The sequence below is a fragment of the Podarcis pityusensis genome (assembly GCF_964106645.2).
Source record: "Podarcis pityusensis genome assembly, chromosome: 2".
NCBI classification, from domain to species: Eukaryota; Metazoa; Chordata; class Lepidosauria; order Squamata; family Lacertidae; genus Podarcis; species Podarcis pityusensis.
Window position 1 is genome coordinate 54,822,663 of NC_138029.1, and position 20,123 is coordinate 54,842,785.

Consider the following 20,123-nt stretch of genomic DNA (forward strand, 5'->3'; position numbering starts at 1 on the left):
GCATTAATACTAGTAACTGAATGAGTGAGCATGCCTGTTATATTGTGCCCTTACACAGAACCACTAGGTATACTTCCCTAATAAAGACTAGATAAGAGCCACAATAAATCATTGGTCATCATCTGAACTGGGCATGCTTAAATGAGATCTCTGTCATGGGCGAGTGAACACCAGACTTACCTTATGAAATGGCAGACAGTCTGTTTTTTCATTTCTGTTCCTGGACTTCAGATCAAAGTTATAAAGTGCTCTGCACAGGGGGAGTGGCTGTGGCAGCTGTTTGATAACTTGCACTGAGTTTGTTGGGAAAACGCCACTGACCCCGTTGATCTCTCCTAGGTACCAGTTTTCATCCAGTTGACGGTGCAATATAATGGTGTCACCTTTGTTGAACCTCAGTTCTCCGGGGTTGTGCCCTCTGTAGCTGTACAAGGCTTTCGCCTGGGGAACCTTCAAATAAAAGAAACAGAGAAGTGACATAGCTTGCAACAATCTTGAACCATGAGTGATTTCGGGCAGTTTATGTTGACTTCAAGATCAGGACCAGTGTCATGGAAACGAAAACCATTTCTCCATGTCTTTAAAATGACAGGAGCTAAAAAGCAGCAATTCTCGATTCATATCAGTGTCCAATATGACTTCTACCAATGAGTAATGTCTATCCTTCTCAAGTGATTTAATAGAGTTGAAATTTGTCTTGTGAACTGCAACACTACTCCTGATCATAATTTGGGGTTTAACAAAACAGCTTTGTTTGCATCCCCCTATTTTGTTTTCCTTACTCTGTTTTTTTAAAATATTAGAATCAGATGTTTTTTGATAATGCTTTACGAGAATCACGGCTTTCATCCTCACAGATCAGTGTGATGACAGCATAAGCAAGGTTGACTGTGCAACAAAAGGTATTCTGAGAACAAAGTTCAAACTTTCTTGTTGCACAATCAAATACATTAATAAAAAGACAGTGCCTGTCTTTATATGACACACAACCCAGTCTAAGGGCTTATCCACACTTACCCCTCTCCTTGCTCTTTCCAGGCATTGTCAATGATTTAAACCTCCATGTATGAGCACTTACAACACTTTATTTATTTATTTTTGCTCTGGAGCTTCCCCCACGAAAACACACTCTTTAAAGCTCAATCGGAGCAAACGTCAATCTGTGGGAAACCCAAATTGTAGCTACAATTCAGCTTTAAAGAGTGAGGGTTTTTTGGGGGGGGAAGCTTGGGGCAAAACAAACAAACAAATGCTAGGACACAGAACATTAAAGCAGTTAAAGCACGGAATGTTAAAGTCGTTTAGATCTCATTGATTTTCAGTGTATCAGACTGCAATACGCTTTATAATTCATAAGGGTGTTACTGTTGTTATTCCCTATAAAATCAAATGGTAAGATTTTACTGAAATCAGAAGAGTTAAGGCGTTTGCCTCTTTTCTTTTTAAAAAAACCACAACTTTTTTTTGCCAGCTTCCAAAGTAAAAATGGCTGTTGAGTTGCAATATCTAATTTACTGATCTGAATCCTATTTTATCCACTCTGAAACTTTCAATTTACTATACAATAGACCGGATAATTTAGTCTGCTGGAGCAAACCCAGAGAGCTTCACTGGATTCATTGTCCCTGTTGCAGGTATGATCTGAGAGCAGCTGCGCAACCTACTTCTGCGGCGCCGCCCCCTCCCAAAGAAGCATAGCAGAGATAAGGAGAAGGGTGCCGATCACTACACAACGGCTTCAAGTGTAGACCTCCCTGGGCCCATCAGGCAGGGAGCATAGGTATCTGCATCCACTCGAAAAATGAGGTTGCTATGCTCCCAGTGCCAGGAAGTGATTGAACGATACAGTTGGGTGGAAACACCAGGCAGCATAAGAGACCTCATGAAAGTAAATGGACATGCTGTAGCTTCCTTTACACACCTCATACACAGTGTATTCCAAATCTATCCTGAAATTGCTGGTGAAAATGTAAAATAGTTACAAAGTCTGAACAGCTGCATGGAGAGGACGACCCACAATGCACTGCTTTCCGGCGATAAAGAGGACGAGTGGGGACCAGCAGAAAATGTTACAGTGTAGAGTGATTCCTGTTCGCTATTCCAGTTATGCCATTTCATTTCCTCTCCTCCCTCAGTTTTCAATCCGGTTTCATCAGTCCGCTAGCCATGCCCACTGAACATGCTCAGTCTTTACTGGAATAGGTTAATTTGTGTGTGTGTGTGCACCCTGATAGTTTTTCCCTTTTTTCAATACTTCTGAAAACCTCAGTGTTCCCCAGAGTCTAATGATGCCTTCTACCAGTGCATGAGTAGTGCCATTCTGTCTATGCAATGTCAGGCACCTGGAGAATTGAGATTGCTATTAGAATGTAGGATAATTAGGCAAAAAAAAAATAATTTTAAAAAATTGGTCCTTCTCTATCTGGTCTTTATGATAAGTTCAAACTTGAGGTGGAAGCTATATCTGTTGGCGGCTGCTTAGCTGTTTAGCAGCCTATGCCAATTTCATTTCTACTCATTTCAAAATTATATTCCTTCCCATTTTTCATATTGTTCTGCACTGCTGTTGTTGTATTATATATATATATATATATATATATATATATATATATATATATGATGGAATCATAGAACTGTAGAGTTGGAAGGCATCCCAGGGGTCATTTAGTCCAGCCCCCTGCAGTGCAGGAATCTCAGCTAAAGCATCCATGACAGATGGCCACCTAACCTCTGCTTAAAAACCTCCAATGACCTTCATTGGTTGACACTGACTTTCCATGTATTTTTCACAATATGTATTTTTTTATGCATTCTGCCTTAAAATATTCTATGATTCTTTTGCACACATTTGATCCTAAAACATTTTTATATGTATTTTGGCATGCTTTTGGAACTGAGAGCTGTATTGCAAAATCTGGAGAAGTGTGAAAACTGAAGGCTAGCTGTGTTCCAATCTATGAGCAAGAATAGTCTGGGAAGCACGAATTAGGTAAAGTCACTTAAAAATGTGAAGAAAATAAAGCCATCAAGTATCCCTACTTTCATTTACCAAATTCTAGGGAAAATCATCTGGAAAAGGGTCCTTGCCACCCAACTTGTCATCTTCCCAGAGACATCTGGGCTGGCTGCTGGTGGAAAGTTTTCTTTTTGGTTTTCTTTAAATAGCCTCAGATCAGGCCTTGGGCTGTATATACACTATGCCTTTAAAGCACATTCAAAGCACATTCTTTCCTCCCAAAGAACTATGGGCACTATAGTCTACCCCTCACAGAGTTACAATTCCCAGCAACCCTTAACAAACTACAGTGGTACCTCAGGTTAAGAACTTATTTCATTCTGGAGGTCCGTTCTTAACCTGAAACTGTTCTTAACTTGAGGCACCACTTTAGCTAATGGGGCCTCCCACTGTCACCGCCATGTGATTTCTGTTCTCATCCTGAAGAAAAGTTCTTAACCTGAGGTACTATTTCTGGGTTAGCGGAGTCTGTAACCTGAATCATCTGTAACCTGAGGTACCACTGTACAGCACCCATAATTCTTTGAGGGAAAGAACGTGCTTCAGATTTGAAGGTTTAATGTGCATGAAGCCAAAGACAGCAAAGCAATGAAGAAATGACTGGAAAGTAAGAAGTTGATAATGATGTTGTCTGGATTTCCTGTGAAAAGGGAATGAAGAAAGGAGGGAGACAATGTGTTGGAAGCAGTCATGTTTTTTTTTTTAAACTTAGGTGGCACACCATTGGTCCTCTGGCTCCCATCACCCCATGATGGCTGGGATTGAAGAGAGGTGGAATCCAGAACATCTGGAGGGCACTAGGTTGGAAAAGATCCTGACTGAAAGCCTCTGAGTTCAAATGAATCACTCCCAGGATGCAGATGGGAGCAAAGCATCCTAAATGAGCTGCAGTATCCAAGCACACATCCTTTCTTTCTTTACAAACAGAAAACCCTGAAGAGCCAAAGGTCAGCAACTGCCCCAGCTTAACCTGTTCATTTCTAGTCTAAAGACAATCTCTACCAGTGGATTCCAGGTCTGTATTAAAATACAAGACACACACGATGCCTTTAACAGGCATTTTGAGCCCAAGTGGCATAGACTAAATATATAGTCAGCTCTACAAATGCCAAACTTCCCACCTCCCATGTTTTAGAGAACAGATTGATATTAACTGTTCATGCCAAAGACAGCAGATGCAAATGGCTTATGCTTTTTATAGCTCAACGTTAATTTCCAAAGCCCTTAAGCTTAACCCTCACCTTTCTCACATTTTGCAACTTGAGAGGAGAAATCCTATTTTGGGTATACATTAGTTGGCAGGGAAGCTAAAGCCAAGTATTACAATATGGTACGGTTATGCTCATTGTGCCTTCCGTAGGTTTCAAAACTATACTGCTGCCATCAGCAGAGAACCCCCGAAGTATGGAAAGGAAACAGAGTGCTCTACAATAAAGGGCTCCCCACACAAGGAGAAATCGAATGCTCATAGGCAGGGACTGCATGAATGATTTTGGAGAGACTGTTGCATTGTCATTTTTAGGCAAGAAAAGAGTTCCTGTTACTCTAATGAAGTCTCTGGCATTCCTTAAACATTTGGAGTCCAACAACTTCGGAAGGTCCACACTCATACCCTACTGAGGTCAACAAGCCACACTCCTAGGAAAGTATGCAAAGGATTGCAGCCTTGGGGACTTCCGGGGTGGCGCCATCGGCAATGGCGGACTCCCTCTGAACTGGAGGGACTAGCTCCGCGGTAAAAGGGTCTTCTCCGCTACGGCGAAGCGGGGACCCTTTCAAAAATCACAGGCGGATGAAGCCTGTGACCATGGGACTCGGCGGGCACCTTTAGCGCCCCCCAACTTGCAAAGGAACCCACTAACCGGCTCCGAAGTGAAGAGGGAGAAGTGGCGCGGTGCTGAGAGTCAACTGCTATTTCCGTGGAGCGAAGCCGCATAGCCGTTGCCAGAGAGCGCTGCCTTTTTCCTGGGACAATTTGGACTCTAAAATAAGCACCCGTGAGTACTTAGACTTTGAACAACTGGAGATTAGATGGGGACTTGCGAGCAGAAAGGAATTGGATCTTAAAAATCTATTTCAATTTGGCATGGAACGGGAAGGTCTAAACAGGAAGTCAGCCTTCCGTTCTTCTGTAGACAGAATAAAGCAAAGACAACGTAAACTAGAGCTCGGAAAATCGCTTTTAAAGGATTGGATTTCATCATTTAAAATTGTGGAACCCCCCTTCGACAGCAGGAGAAGAAAGGGGATCTTTTTTGGACTGTTTAAAGTGAGTTTAAAGTAAAGCAACTTTCCTCCGTCCTGATCCTGGAGCGGGGTGTCAGGACTGACGTTTGAAGTTCATTGACCAGAGACAAACGTTTTTGACAGATAGCTAAAAGAAGAGAAACATAGTGATTCCACTGTTTCCCTTCGCATTTCAAAGGAACAAATATTGACAAAGTATCTCAAAAAGGGAAACTTTGTTGCAAGATCAAATAGAAGTTTTCCCCCTAGAGGGAGACTGTGAAACTGTAACCAACTCCAGGGAGCCGGCAGCTGTTTACAGATTACAATCATGGGAATAGGCATTTGACCTTGCAGGACAATGTATTCAGAAGCTTTGTTGTGTGCTTTCTACAAAACAAATGCCCTACTGGAACAGTTACATGAGAAGGTGAATTTGATGTACAGAACCAAAATTTCGACTAGAAATTTTGAACAGGCAGTGGGAAATTTTGAACAGACAGTGGGAAAATATGTGGAGCCCACCCAGGAATTAAATCAGGAGAGTGTCCTGACAGAACAGGCCCAACAGGAATATGAGTTTTCGGATTTGACAAATGAACTTGGAAAAAGCCAGATTTGGAAAGAAAAAGTTTGGTTTGGCTTGGAAATGGGGGGCTGGATTGACCCCCCTATGCTGGGATGTTTGGACTTTTCAAATCTGGCAATGGGCCGTGAGATGTTTGGGATGGTGGGGGCTCTTAATTTTGGAGGGTCTTTGAAACATGCTTTTAAATACCATATGGAATTCAGTGCTGAATATGGAAAAGGGGCTGATCTGTCGAGAAGGGTTAAAAATATTGCCAAGCTGGAGTTACCATGAGCAGGAGACAAGGGAAAATACAGTTACAAATATGAAGAAGAGCTGCGAAAGGGACATGGAAGAGACTTGAGGGCCTCGGATATAAGGTTGCCAGGTTAATGGGCCAGATCGATGGGATAATAAGGACTGACAAAACCCAGAACCAGGAGGAAGGGACATTGGATGAAGATTGGATCTGTTTGTATTTCTTTTTTCTACCATTAGAACTGTTTTATAAAATTGATGAATGTCAGAAAAATGTTGGAATGAAATTACTCGGCTTTAGTAAAGATGTTTAAAGAATTATGAAAGAATATTATGGTTATGAGAAGTTGGTAAGGATAAGATTTAAGTTTTAAGCTTTAAGGTTTATTTTCTTATAGAAAGATAAGATTAAAACTGTTTAGGGTAATGTAATGACAGAATATTATGAAATATGGAAAGGATTTGCTGGGATAATTAATAACTAGGATACAAAGAAAGGGAGGAGGAGGAGGTCAAAGAAAGAAGGTAATGACAGTTGAGGATTCGGGAATAATGAATTTGTTTTTAAATGTTCTTAAATTGTATTTTTGTTTTTTTGTGTGTGTCTTTTTTTCTTATTTTTGAATTTGTATTCGTATGGTTGGAAGGGGTTTGTTTTTTTTTTCTTTTTCTACTTTGTTAACTATTTTTATTTTGTATTTTCTTCTGCTTTTATTTTATGTTGTAACGCTTTGAAAATTTCAATAAATATTTTATATAAAAAAAACAAAGGATTGCAGCCTTATGGCAGTTCTCACTTATTATTATTATTATTATTATTACTACCCCGCCATCTGGCTGGGTTTCCTCAGCCACTCTGGGAGGCTTACAGCACATATAAAAGCATAGTAAAACATCAAGCATTAAAATCTTCCAAATACAGGGCTTCCTTCAAAGGTCTTCTAAAAGTTGTGTAGTTCTTTATCTCCTTGAAATCTGAAGGGAGGGAATTCCACAGGGAGGGGGACACTACCGAGAAGGCCCTATTAATTTCCACCTAGCATTTCCTGTAGCAAATGCAATGTTTTGATTTACCGGTAATACCTTAGCGGCTTCCAGTCCCTGAGCTCCTGGTGGTGCTTCTCAATAGTTTGCCAGCACCACTGGAAACTGTAGTTTGGTTGATCTCATAGTTATCACTAGTATCACTACTGGGACAGGTGGGGGTGATGGATATTATTATTATTATTATTATTATTATTATTATTATTATTATTTCTATTTCTATACTGCTCTTCATCCAAGGATCACAGGGTGATTTACAATATAAAAACACAAAAATACACAACATAGTAACAAATAAAAACAATACCGTCTCCCACAGTTTCAAAGGTCATAGATGGTTTCATTAGCCAAAGGCCTGGGAGAATAGGAATGTTTTTGCTTGTGCCTAAAGATATGTATTCAATATTCATTGTTGCAGATGGATGAAGATTAATCAAAGTGATTAAAAAATAAATAAATCTGGCTGTTCTTCCTTTTAAATATTACTAACTGCTCACACAATGATTCACTGTTTCCAAATTGCCCTCCCACCATCCAGCACCAGCACAGCCTGTCAAAACTGAAGCTGAGAGAACAGTTTTTAAAAATACCATTTCTTGAAAAATGCCGTATTGTACAGAACCAAATCAAATGTGCCCAGCAAACTTTGAATTTGATGGATTTTGTAAGTCTGCCAGTGCTATTAACTGCATAGTTTTCTTCATCCATGTCACCTGCGGATTTGATGGATGCTTTTGGATCGCATTTTGTAATTGTTGTTCCCTGCCTTGGGAATCGCTGCATTGAAAGGAAGATTATAAATTGCCTAAATAAAGAAAGTTGCAAAGTAATGAATTTTGCTTAGCCATACTAACTAACTGTGAGTGCTGCAAACTGCAAGGCATGTAGGAAGTGGCCTTATAATAACTCAGGCCATGTCTCCATCTAGTTCAGAATCATCTACACCTCTGCACTGACTGGCATTGGCTCTGCAGAACTTAAGGCAGGATTCTTTCAAATTCCCAACCCGAGATGCCAGGGACTCAGCACTGGACCCTGCAAAGCATGGGCTCTGCCACTGAGCTATGACTTTCCCCCAAATGTATAGCCCTCTCCTCTCTGCTCCAAGCATGAAAGAACTTGGTACCTTCTGTTTCTCATTGCACATATTTATCTTGGCAAAACCATGCAAGCTCCGAAGTGGTACCTGGTTTTTTGTCAGGCAGCATGGCAATAATAGCCAAGGCTTAGTTCACACAATCAGTTAAATGAATTGTAAAGCTTGGCATGTCTTGCGTTGTCTTTATTTACCACCTAACTGCCTGGGAGAATGCAAGTGATCCATGACAGTTGATCTGAAACTGATTTTAGCTTTGTTTGCGCTGGCTTCAATCCACAGCCTGGTTGGCCATTAGATACACGCCGACACAAAAATCACCAACAAAATCTGCCCACAGCCAATACATTGCAGGGTGCAAGTGTAGCACCAGTCTCTGCATTAGGCCGGTAGCTTTTACACCAGATCATCTTATGCTGCACAATTCCTGACTGGTCAATTCCTAAACAAACAGTTGCTGGAGTGCAAGCCTGCTTAGGAACCATATCCCAGAAGCGCTCTTGAAGTTTGAGGAGCACGAGACAAAATTGGGTGAAGTATTTCATGTAATGCTTACCTTTATACTGTAAGCATTTTTTTTTTATACACATTTGCACACCCATCTCCATCCTCCACCCAGACAAGTAACTATCATTGTCAGAGTTGAAGGGCACATTCCCATCCAAACAAAAAACACTCAAGGAAGATGTGGAGAAAGATCAGTTACCTTAGGAGAGTGGGTGTGGCTGGGGAGGGGGTGTGGTCTGTGGAGGATCCAAAGGCCAGATACAGAGGTCCGTATACAAATTTAATATAATAATAATATGGAGGGGCCACATCTGGCTCCTGGGCTTGAGGTTCCCCACCCCTGGTGTAGAGACTAACAGTGTGGACTATAAACTTGGTACCTCTTTGGTTCAATTTCCAATTCATCTTTTAACGTGCCTTAGACTTAAGCAATGTTGGTAACATTTGAGCTTATGTGTAATGGTGGAACAGCCAGACATTTAAGTGTCTGAGGTGTACAAATATCAGTGGAGCTTAAAAAAACATTCCAACACATCCTGTAATCCATTAATTTTTCATTCAAATCTGGATATTAAAAAAAATACCCACAACAACTATTTGTAAGAGTATCGCTGAAACAAGAATAGCTTTTACATTGTGTTCATTGTGGTATGTGAAAAAGCTTTTGTGTTACTATACAGCTGCAAAGGCAAGGAGTTTTCAATAGCTTATATGTACACTGCCTTGGAGGTTTTAAAAATCAAAACCTTCTTTCACTTCTTCTTAAAGGATTCCTGGGATAACAAGGCACTGCATGGCTAACATGGAGGTAGAAGCCCTGTTTCTGCTGGGCCCAATCCAAACGGTTTTTTTTGTACCTCAAAGTATTTTAAAAGAAGGGATAGCACGCTAAACTGTTTCCCTGAGTTGTTGTTGTGGTTTTTTAAAAAAACTTTTAGATGTTTTAAACAATCCTCTGGTCCTACACTGGTGCTTCAAGTAAATTACTACCACTGCTTTATGCTGCTTTCAATGGAACAGCGTAGTTCTGGGTCTCAGATTCCGCTGTATATAATTCTTGTACTGTACACAAAGTTATACAAGAATTATGTGGCAGAATCTGAGAAATGGAACTGCTGGAGGGAAAGCAAAGTGATCGTTTCTTGGAACGTCCCAGGAAGCCAGAATTCAATTTCCTTTGCCAGCCCAATGACACCCCAACCTCCCTGAGGCTGATTAGAATCCTGCGATTCATTGCCGCCTTGTGTGTAACAAAACTGTCGCATACGTTTCTTCCTTAACAGAATGCCTCTGGGCGGGGGCAATCTGGAGCGGAGAAGCAGTCAGGTACATTACCCCTCTCACAGCTGCGCATTTTTATGCTGCAACATGCTCTCCTCGAGATTGTTCTTCTTCTCTCCTCTCCTCAATGCTGGCATCCTTGTAGGAGTCAACAAACAGCCTTTGCAAGTAAATAGCCAAGCATGAACATGGAAAGGACCCACAGCAAGGCATCACTGCTTTTGTCTTCTTTGTTGAAATGGTCACATCAAGGGTGAGAAACCAATGTCAGCCCAAGGGCCATGTTCCCTTTGGGAAGCCCCATGCCAGTGAAAGTGGGTGGCGACATGAATGTCCATTTTAGCTTTCTGCAGTGGGCTAGTCTTCACACACACTCACACATCCCTCTTGATCACCTATACAGCTAAGCAAGAAGCATGTCAAGTCCCACATTCCACCCATGCAAAAAATTCAAGGAGCTGGTAAAATATTTGTCTTGGGCAGAGGGTATGTGACCTGAGGATGTATTGGCCTGAGGTAGTCCGGGGGGAGGGGGCTGAGGCTGCCCATCCATGGTTTATGTCCTGCCTGTTACCTCAGAGATGTTCCACAGAAGCAAGCCAGTTTCTCCTACACCTCCTTCAAATGAGAAGTGAGGAAAATCCTTGGGGAATGTTTGGGCTCAGCCCCAAAGTTTGTCCTGAAACACAGCAATTCCTACCATTAGGCAGAATGAGGCAGTTGATTCAGGAAGCTGATTGAGGTTTTGTGAATGAGTAGCCAATTACTAGTTACTGAGGCTGCTGTCCTAGGTATGCTTATCCGGGAATAAGATCCATTGAACACCTATGCAACTTACTGCTGAGTGGATATTTATAACATTGCATTGTTAACTTATTAGTATCATATTTTTACTATCAGAGAAGGGGAAGTGCAAAAATCTGGTTTAAAAAAAAATCACTTGAGTGGCCTTGAGTACTAAGAATTGAGTACTAAGATTCCTGCATTGCAGGGGGTTGGACTAGATGACCCTTGTGGTCCCTTCCATCTCTACAGTTCTATGATTTATGATCTTCTCCTGTGTAAGGAGTTTTAGATTAACTGTTTGCCCAGTCTTTAAGGACTGCCTTTATACAGGGCAAACACAGATTTGTGTCTACACTGGTGGAAAAAGGGAGCTACAACCAATCCTGGCGCCCCAGATGTTGCATTCAGAGTTAAATGTTCACACGTGAAGAAGCTCTTTGATCTGCTGGTTTCATGTCACCCAGGGACAAAAAAAATATCCACTCACTACAATACTCCCTCTAGGATGTCCCAGAGGCAGAAACTTTTCTTGAAGAACACACCTTTGATACTGTAGACTAGATCAAAGTCAGTAGTTAAATCTGCTCTCATGGTGAAACATCAACAAATCTGGGGCTGCAATAATCTTAATTCTACTTAAAGTAAGTAAAACAATGGAACTTCTGAGTAAGCATAGCTAGAACTGAGCTGTATGTATCTACAGATCATTTTATTTCCCTGCTCATATACACAGACATCAACAAAAGGAAGTTTGTATCCTATCCTACCTTTCAGATGAGGGCACTTAGGCCCCTCCAAATTGGTGACATTTTGCTATCAGCATCATCAGTATCATATTTATTACCCACCCTTCACAGGTAGGTGAAGGTTGCAGATGTCATTATATTAGTGTATAGCAGGTATAGGCAAACTCGACCATCCAGATGTTTTGGGACTACAAGACCCATGATCCCTAGCTAACAGGACCAGTGGTCAGGGATGATGGGAGTTGTAGTCCCAAAACATCTGGAGGGCCGGGTTTGCCTATACCTGGTGTATAGCGTATTAGTGGCGGATTTATACTGGACCATCTACACATAATTCCACCTTATTTGTTTTTTACTAGTCGCTGGGTTGATTTTGCTGCCCAGAAACCCTGAAAAGGCCCCGTGCTGAGCAGCACACAGTGGGAAAATCAGGAATTAGGTCACAGCCTAAGTCACCAGCCAGCCAGATAACTGTAATGTGCACAGCAATGTTTCTATTCCTCTGGGGCTGTTTTAATCCTTTGCCATCAAGTATTCAAGAAAAAGAAAAAATAGCCACTATGACTGCGAGTATAGTGAGTGTTTTAAAAGAGTAGAGGGTAACTTAGGGCAGAATTTTTTTCAGATCACTTTAAGTTACCTCTTTATATTTCACCCTTTAGCAACAAGCATCAAATCCTGCTCTACTCTCATAATGACAGTAGAAAAAAGAAACGTTTACTTCTTATTGCAGGCAAACAAACAGGCTGGCTCTCTTTCAAAGCAGCAGAGACCATCCCCATATGCAGTGAAGTTTTAACCACACTCTGGACCGGGGGGGGGGGGACTTGAAAAAAATATTAGGGAGGGCCCAAGTAAGCCCCACCCTGCATAATCGATCACATGACAGGGTGCATGCACACCATTTGAATGGCAATGTCCATCAACTGGGGGGGGGGGGCTGGCCCCTAGGAGTTGGCTCCCATGCTCTGGACCCAGACAGCCAGGTCCAAGAAAGACAGGGGTCAATAGGGCATGTGGCTGGACCTATAGCCACCAGACCTTGTCCACACCAGCTGATTGCATAAGCTGAAACCAAACTCACAACACATCCTTGATAGTGGCATTGGGTACTTCAACCGGAGCTGCAACGTGCAAAATCAAGATCATTCTGAAATCACGTGACTTTATCCACAAAGTGTGTAACCAGTTGGCCACAGCGGGTCTTTGAATGCCCCAGAGCCCCACCCCCTCACAGTAGGAGTGGGCAACCTATTCTTATATTGCCCCTATTCTTAAAACATGCTGTCATTCTTTAAGTGGAGGGTGTTGTTGTTTTTTATGCCATAAATTATAAAGCTAAATGGCCTTAGAATAAACGTTTATCCATCTTTTAAGGTCTACATTGATTCTGAGGAGACCTCCTTTGCCCTGAAATTCTTCCTCTTGCACAAAATGTAAATTTTAAGTAAATAATCCCATTAAATATTTTCACCTGCATAGCCTGCATTAATGAGACAAGGTAGTCACAGTCACCAGAAGCTGTTGCTGTATGTGCAGGAGTTTCTTACTTTTCCTCGTTACTTTCAATGAAACTTTGGTTAATTGCTCACATTGACCTACTTTGCATTTATTTAATGGGAATGTGATGTACAGAAGCTTTTCTTTGAGCAACCAATTTGGTCACACACATTTGACTATTAACTGAACGCACACACTGCTTAATGAACATCCAACAAATAATTTTATACTTTTTTTAAAAAAATGATGTTCATGCTGATGCCACCATGCCAAGCAAATTGTACCGGTACATGTGACTTTGGACTTGAAACTTGTTTACGCCGCTGTAGCTGACCAACAGAACAAGCAACCTTTTTAGTGAACATCTCATTCTACTATAGCCCATTCAGCTTAAGCTCCACTATAGGGAAGCTTCCAGAACGCTTTTCAATCTTTGTGGTGGTTTGGCTTATATAAAGAATTACGATTCTTGAGAGAACTTTTGAGCATAGTTGATTTCCCCCTTTAGTGTTCTCCAATGACACTCAGAATTGCCGACCCAATTCTGAATGGAGCTGAGGGGAGTTCAGCCATCTCTATCTGAGAAGGAAATCTCTATAATGCTTGCTTGGGCTCCACTGAGGGCCAATCCAGAACTAATTGCATGGGTCTGTTTTTAAAGCAAGTTGATGGGAGAGGGGGAACTAGTTGGGATGAGCACTCAGCAGTTTCCTGAGCAATGAGAAGTAGCAGTGCAGGATCCCCCCCCCCCCAGTTTGTTTTGGGATGAGAGAATGCTATAACCTTTAGAGCCCAAGCCAAAGACACACAGCCCTTATGTCTTTTCTTGAAGCCAAGTTCAGAATCCACAAACTTTCTTTTTCAGTCCCAAGCAGTGCATCACATCCCAGTAGCTTGGAGCAGATCCTGTGTACCAAAAATTGTTGCCCACAAGGGTTCAGTTCAGGAATGGCCAGTGTGGAGGGATGGAGACACTTACCTGGCCTCTTGGTACCAACATTGCTGCAGTTTACCAGGGGGAAGAGGGAAGGAGCAAGATGGCAGGCCGGTTGGCGTGGTGCGGGTACCCTGCTGGAGCCAATCCATTGCTCACACTGTTACATTTGCTCTGTGCCAAGCTCCCCACTGCCTCACCCATCTGCCTCTCCCTACAGGGAAGCTACAGTGATTCTGGTGCCAGGAGACAAAGCCCTGTGAAATATACTTGGAGTCGAGAGTGGATTTCATGCTCTTTATTCAGCTCATAGTGGTGAGGAGGAATGGAAGTTCCCCCAGGATGTCTGCTTTATATACATTATTTACACAATGGGACCCACGTGATTGGCTAATTCCGGGATTCACCTATAGGCCAATCAGGTTGGAGATTCACTTCCACCTGGCTCCTGTGGACCACTCAGACTGCTGCATTCTGAATCCTATTGTTCTAGGGCCAATCAGACTGCTGCATTCTGAATCCTATTGTTCTAGGACCAATCAGACTGCTGCATTTTGGATCCTATTCAACTCAGTACATAACACCCTGTCACCCCTTCCTGCCAGCCACTGGTATTGTTGTAAGGGAGAACAAAACAGAGGTATATAAAACTGTGAGTGATGTGGAGAAAGGGGGGAGTTTCTCTCCCATCCTGTCCCCCAGAATACAGTGGTGCCTCGCAAGACGAAATTAATCCATTCCGCGAGAGTCTTCGTCTAGCGGTTTTTTCGTCTTGCGAAGCAACCCTATTAGCGGCTTAATGGATTAGCGCTATTAGCGGTTTAGCGGCTATTAAAGGCTTAAAGGCTTAGCGGTTTAGCTGCTAAAAGGCTATTAAAGGCTATTAAAGGCTTAGCAGATTAGATAAAGGGGGGGGGGAGCGAAAAAAAAATCTCTAGACTCGCAAGACATTTTCGTCTTGCGAAGCAAGCCCATAGGGAAATTCGTCCTGCGAAGCAACTCAAAAACGGAAAACCCTTTCGTCTAGCGGGTTTTCCGTCTTGCGAGGCATTCGTCTTGCGGGACACCACTGTACTAGAACCAAAGATGGCTCAATGAAATTGAATGTTGATAGATGGAGCTTCTTTGCATAGTTCAACCACTGAATTGACTCCCACATGATTTAGTAAAACCATTCATTTGCCTCTCAGTAATTTCAAAAAAACATTTCATGCCAAGTGTTCTCTGCACCAAGGGGTCTTTGACTTTTGGTAACAGCTGGAAACAATTTCAAAAGCATTCAAAATCTGTCACAATTTCAAATTTAAATCTTAAACTAAAGTTTAAAATTTGAATGCTTTAGGCTGTAATCCTATACTCATTTATCTGGAAGCAAATCCCATTAGACTCGATGGGACTTACTTCTGAGACTGCATGTATTGGATCACACTGTTTGTCTTGTTATTATGCCTTGATTTTTTTAATTTTTTGCAAGTGTCAGACATGATCTATCCTAAGCTGTCAACTCCTCAATGCTAAATGACAATGGATGACTTCTATCAAATACAGCCAAATATGAAATACTATTTCATGTCCATGGTCCTGTGCATATTAATTGTCAAAGTCAATTAAATGTTGTTTCTTGTCAAATATCAGGTGTTGTTACATATCAAATCAAAGTCTAATATTGAAATCAAATATCACTGTATGTTAAATACTGTGCTCAAATGTTTTAATAAACCAGAGAAGATTTAGTCAAGTGAATATCTGAATAAAAAATTGCAGAAGAGAATTTTTGAAAGGAACACTGGAGACAAATTCATTTCAGCTCAACTTTCAGCTCTATCGCTGGTGGTTTTAGGCTTTCCAAGGAAAACAAAAATAGATTTCTGGCCTCAGTTGAACAACGATGATGATCTAATATGCTAGATTTACCCATTGCATAAAATAGAGGGTGAGGAGGGGGCGGAATACATATTGTGTGAAGAAAGTTGTTCAAAGCTTCTCTTCAGAGCTCGAAGAAATGTGCACTGTGATTTTGCTTAATGAGCTAGTTGCAGCTTTTGTTGACATTATATTTATTATAAGATTCCCAGCTCATATTATTAGATTTATATAAAAAAGAGGGGGGAGGGTCACTAAATTAAGAAAGAGATATCATGGAACACCCTATTTGCAAAATTTTACAATTCCAAAATACAGGCGCGCTTTCACTTTTGCAAGATTGAATATACTGCCTTTGGCTGTACTTGAGGGTTGATTAAAAAAACAATCCACTGGAAAAATGGTTATGTCCCTGTGGAGATGGCAGTATTGTGTCAGTGGCTCATGTGCTTCTGGCTTGTACTCTTTATAAAAATTTGAGGTGTGAGGTTGTCCATGCCGGGTCACTCTACCATTGCTACTGTGTCCTTTCTTTTAGCAGATCAAGATGATCTGGTGACAGCAACAACTGCATGGGTTTTTTTTTTTTTAGCGGGTTAGCAGTTGAAATAAGATCTACTATTTGATTATTGATGTAAACCCCCATATAGTTAAGTTTTTACCTCTATCTTCAGTACATTTTATTTTATGTTATTGCTGTGACTAGTAGCTGATGCAAATAAAGATTCTTCTGGTTCTGATACATAAAGGCATCTCATTGGCTAGATCATCCAACAGTTCACCCACAAAGCCTTGAGTCAGTGAAATGCATCAAGAAGAGGCTGCATAAGAACGATTTAATGTAAAACCGTTTATGAAGGGAACAAACCCTACAGGCAGTTGCTGCTTGCAATGCAGAACTGAAACTATGGTTGCCATCCACATGGCCCTTCTTGTGATACAGTGGTACCTCGGGTTAAGAACTTAATTGGTTCTGGAGGTCCGTTCTTAACCTGAAACTGTTCTTAACCTGAGGTACCACTTTAGCTGATGGGGCCTCCCGCTGCCGCCATGCGATTTCTGTTCTCATCCTGAAGCAAAGTTCTTAATCTGGGGTACTATTTCCGGGTTAGCGAAGTCTGTAACCTGAAGCGTCTGTAACCCAAGGTGCCACTGTACTTAGCAATCTGAAGGAAGGGAACAAAGAACCGGAGCCAAATAAACAATGGTGAGTGGGGAAATGCCACAACTTCCTTGCTTATCCAACCTATAATGTTTAACTCTTCGATGTATTGGCACAGATTGAGGTAAGAGAATTCTGATCTGGGCTACTTGAGATTGCAAGGGCAGCATATCTCAGATAACAAAATCCCCCTTGATATAGAAAAGTTCTGACTATGGGAGGAGCTGTCCTGTGTGGACTGGTAACTTTTTAAATCCATTTTCCCAAGGGATGGAAGAAAAAAAAATACAGGGAAGCCACCTGCTTCCAAGGTACTCTGTGAATAAAATGGTTTCATTTGGGATGCTTTTGTTGTTGCAGACAACTCTGGGCTTGCGACGCTCATCTCGCTTTACAGGCTGAGGGAGCTGGCATTTGTCCGCAGGCAGTTTTTCCGGGTCATGTGGCCAGAATGACTAAGCCACTTCTGGTGCAAGGGAACACCGAAACCAGGGCAGCGCACGGAAACACCGTTTACCTTTCCGCCGGAGTGGTACCTATTTATCTACTTGCACTTTTGGCATGTTTTAGAACTGCTAGGTTGGCAGGAGCTGGGACTGAGCAACGGGAGCTCACCCCGTCGCGGGGATTTGAACCTCCGACCTTCTGATCGGCAAGCCCAAGAGGCTCAGTAGTTTAGACCACAGCGCCATCCGTGTCCCTATAATGAGAGATAAAAAGGTAAAGGGCCCCTGACAGTTAAGTCCAGTCACAAACAACTCTGGGGTTGTGGCGCTCATCTCGCTTTACTGGCCAAGGGAGCCAGCATTTGTCCGCAGACAGTTTTTCTGGGTCATGTGGCCAGCATGACTAAGCCACTTCTGGTGAAACCAGAGCAGTGCACGGAAATGCCGTTTATCTTCCCACCGGAGTGGTACCTATTTATCTACTTGCACTTTGAAGTGCTTTTGAACTGCTAGGTTGAGAGATAGGGAGCATCAAAAGCTACCACCTGCTACCTTATCATTTTAGCTGGGGATGCCATGCCTTTGGTATTCAAAACATGTGCCCTACTTCTGGGCTTCAGTCCCTCTCTTCCCCAAGTATAAGCCAGAGGAGTCTGGTGCATCATCTGCTTGTGCTGGGAACAAGGCTGGTTTGCTTCACCTGAAACTTGGAGTCATGTGGTCAACCACCTGCAAGTCCAGCTCTTGCTCTTGTTGGTGGTTAATCTCATTGGACAGGTATGTGCATTGCCTTGAAAGGCAAGGTACATTTCACAGAAAAACAATTGACAAGGAAATAATAAAAAATTACCAGTCTCTGCAATCATACGTGGCAGCCATTAACAGTTCTTTGGAAGCCATAGATTGCACTTCCAGGATGAAAGGAGAGGTTGTTATTTACACAGTTTGTGTGATCAGCTTGCAAAACGCCCACATGTCTATTGTGGAGGAATGGTGCCATTTTATGGTAACTTCATTATAATTTCAGTTCTGTTTTTCTGCTTTTTAAGCAATTGAGATAACTTCAGTCTTGTCACCTAGAACAATACTGTCAAAAAGTGAACTTGTCATTTCAATCTTTTCCTATAATTATTTTCTGGGAATTCAAGACAGTTGGAGTTTCTTTAACTTTCCTTTCTCCTCTTAGAAAAACTGCAGAGCTTCCGGCAAGCAAACGGTCCTTTTGCAGGTGTCTTCATGCAGTGCACCAATTATTTTTGGTATTCCTTTGGTTGATTTTAAATTTAAAGTTCATATTGATGAGAAGGCTAAGAAGAGGCACAAAGTAGTCAAGCTGATCCCTTTTACTGAGCTTATTTCAACGAATCTAGGTTTACAGTCAGTCTATGGAGGCCTACGAAGTCGGAGACTCTAACTAAGGGCTTATCCATATTTATCTTTTGCCCTGCTGTTTCCAAGCACAGGCCTGTGCTTTCCTGGTTTGTGTCTGATGGCACTTATTATTTTTGCCTCCAGAGATTTACCTGTGAAAACATGCTCTTTAAAGCTGAAGCACAACAAATGGCAATTTGGGTTTTGAAGTGGATTGACATTTGCTCCCATTCAGAGTGGGTTTTCATGGGGAAAGCTCTCGAGGAGGAGGAAGAAGAAGAGGAAGAGGAGGAAGAAGAAGAGCTTGAAAGCATGGACCATGCCTGGAAAGTGCAGAGGAAAGGTACACATGGATAAGCCCTAACATTTTTGCATTTGCACATTCAGATATCTCACATAGTCCTCTTAAGGTAGGTGCCTCCTTTTGTCAGGGGCTGGCTGGATGAGGAAGAGTGGTGGGAGCTGCCCGCCCAAGAGCCCCCCAGGGAGGGCACAGAAGATGATGATTTAGATCCCGGATCCTGGTGGTGGGACACTGAAGGGATGTAGAAGGGATGAGGTGGGAGGTGCTAGAAGCAGGGAGTTTTGGTGATCAAGATGGGTCAGGAGAAGAAGGGTCTTCCAGGACAGGGTTAGAGCAGAGAGGAATCAGAGGTTGGCCCTCCTCCTCAGCAGCAGGACAGTCCCCGTCCTGCTGGCTCATCTCCCCCCTGACACCCCGATTGAGGAGAGTCCTGCATGTTGCTGAGCAATGAACCAAACAGGCCCAGAGGAGGAGCTCGTCCCCTCAACACAGCCTTTGTGTGCTTGGGAAGGATCCAGAGTGAAAGGCTAGAGGGGGAAGGGTGGAGCTAGTGGTCAGTTTCAGCAATGCCTTAGCTGGATTAAAGCAAACCAGAGGACTCTGCTGTGTCGTTATTTTCTGTTAATAAAGAGCTAATTGTATTCCATGCCTTCCATGTGTGTGCCTGCCCTGTGGTTGATTTGGCGCCTTGACAGCTCCTTGATACCGTGGCTATATAAACATAGTCTAAATGGCTAACCTTTTTTGGCCCAGGACCACGTTCACCTGTCCCAATCATCTAGGGGTCACTTCACACTTGCACACTTCACACACTTCACACACTTCACACACATACACACAGCCAAGAAGGCAGGCTGTGTACCTCTGTGTCATCACCCCCTCTCTACTCATCATATTATTAATTTGATGGCTGGAGGAGGATTTGCGTTTGTTGTATCAGGACACTGAATGTATACAAGGCAATGAATTAACTGGGGATTCACTCCTCAGGGAAGATTTCTTCCTTCTTTCCTGA

The 20,123-nt window shown here is 42.3% G+C and overlaps 1 protein-coding gene across 4 annotated transcripts in view; it reads right to left on the reverse strand.

Moving 5' to 3' along the window:
• Nucleotides 1–20,123, reverse strand: part of SH3RF2 (SH3 domain containing ring finger 2) — an 83,707-nt gene that overhangs the window by 47,912 nt on the left and 15,672 nt on the right. For all 4 annotated transcript variants that reach the window (XM_080997165.1, XM_080997166.1, XM_080997163.1 and 1 more), the window contains one exon: nucleotides 181–450. In XM_080997165.1, the coding sequence (XP_080853291.1) occupies nucleotides 181–450 (270 nt within the window). The remainder of the gene's footprint in view (nucleotides 1–180; nucleotides 451–20,123) is intronic.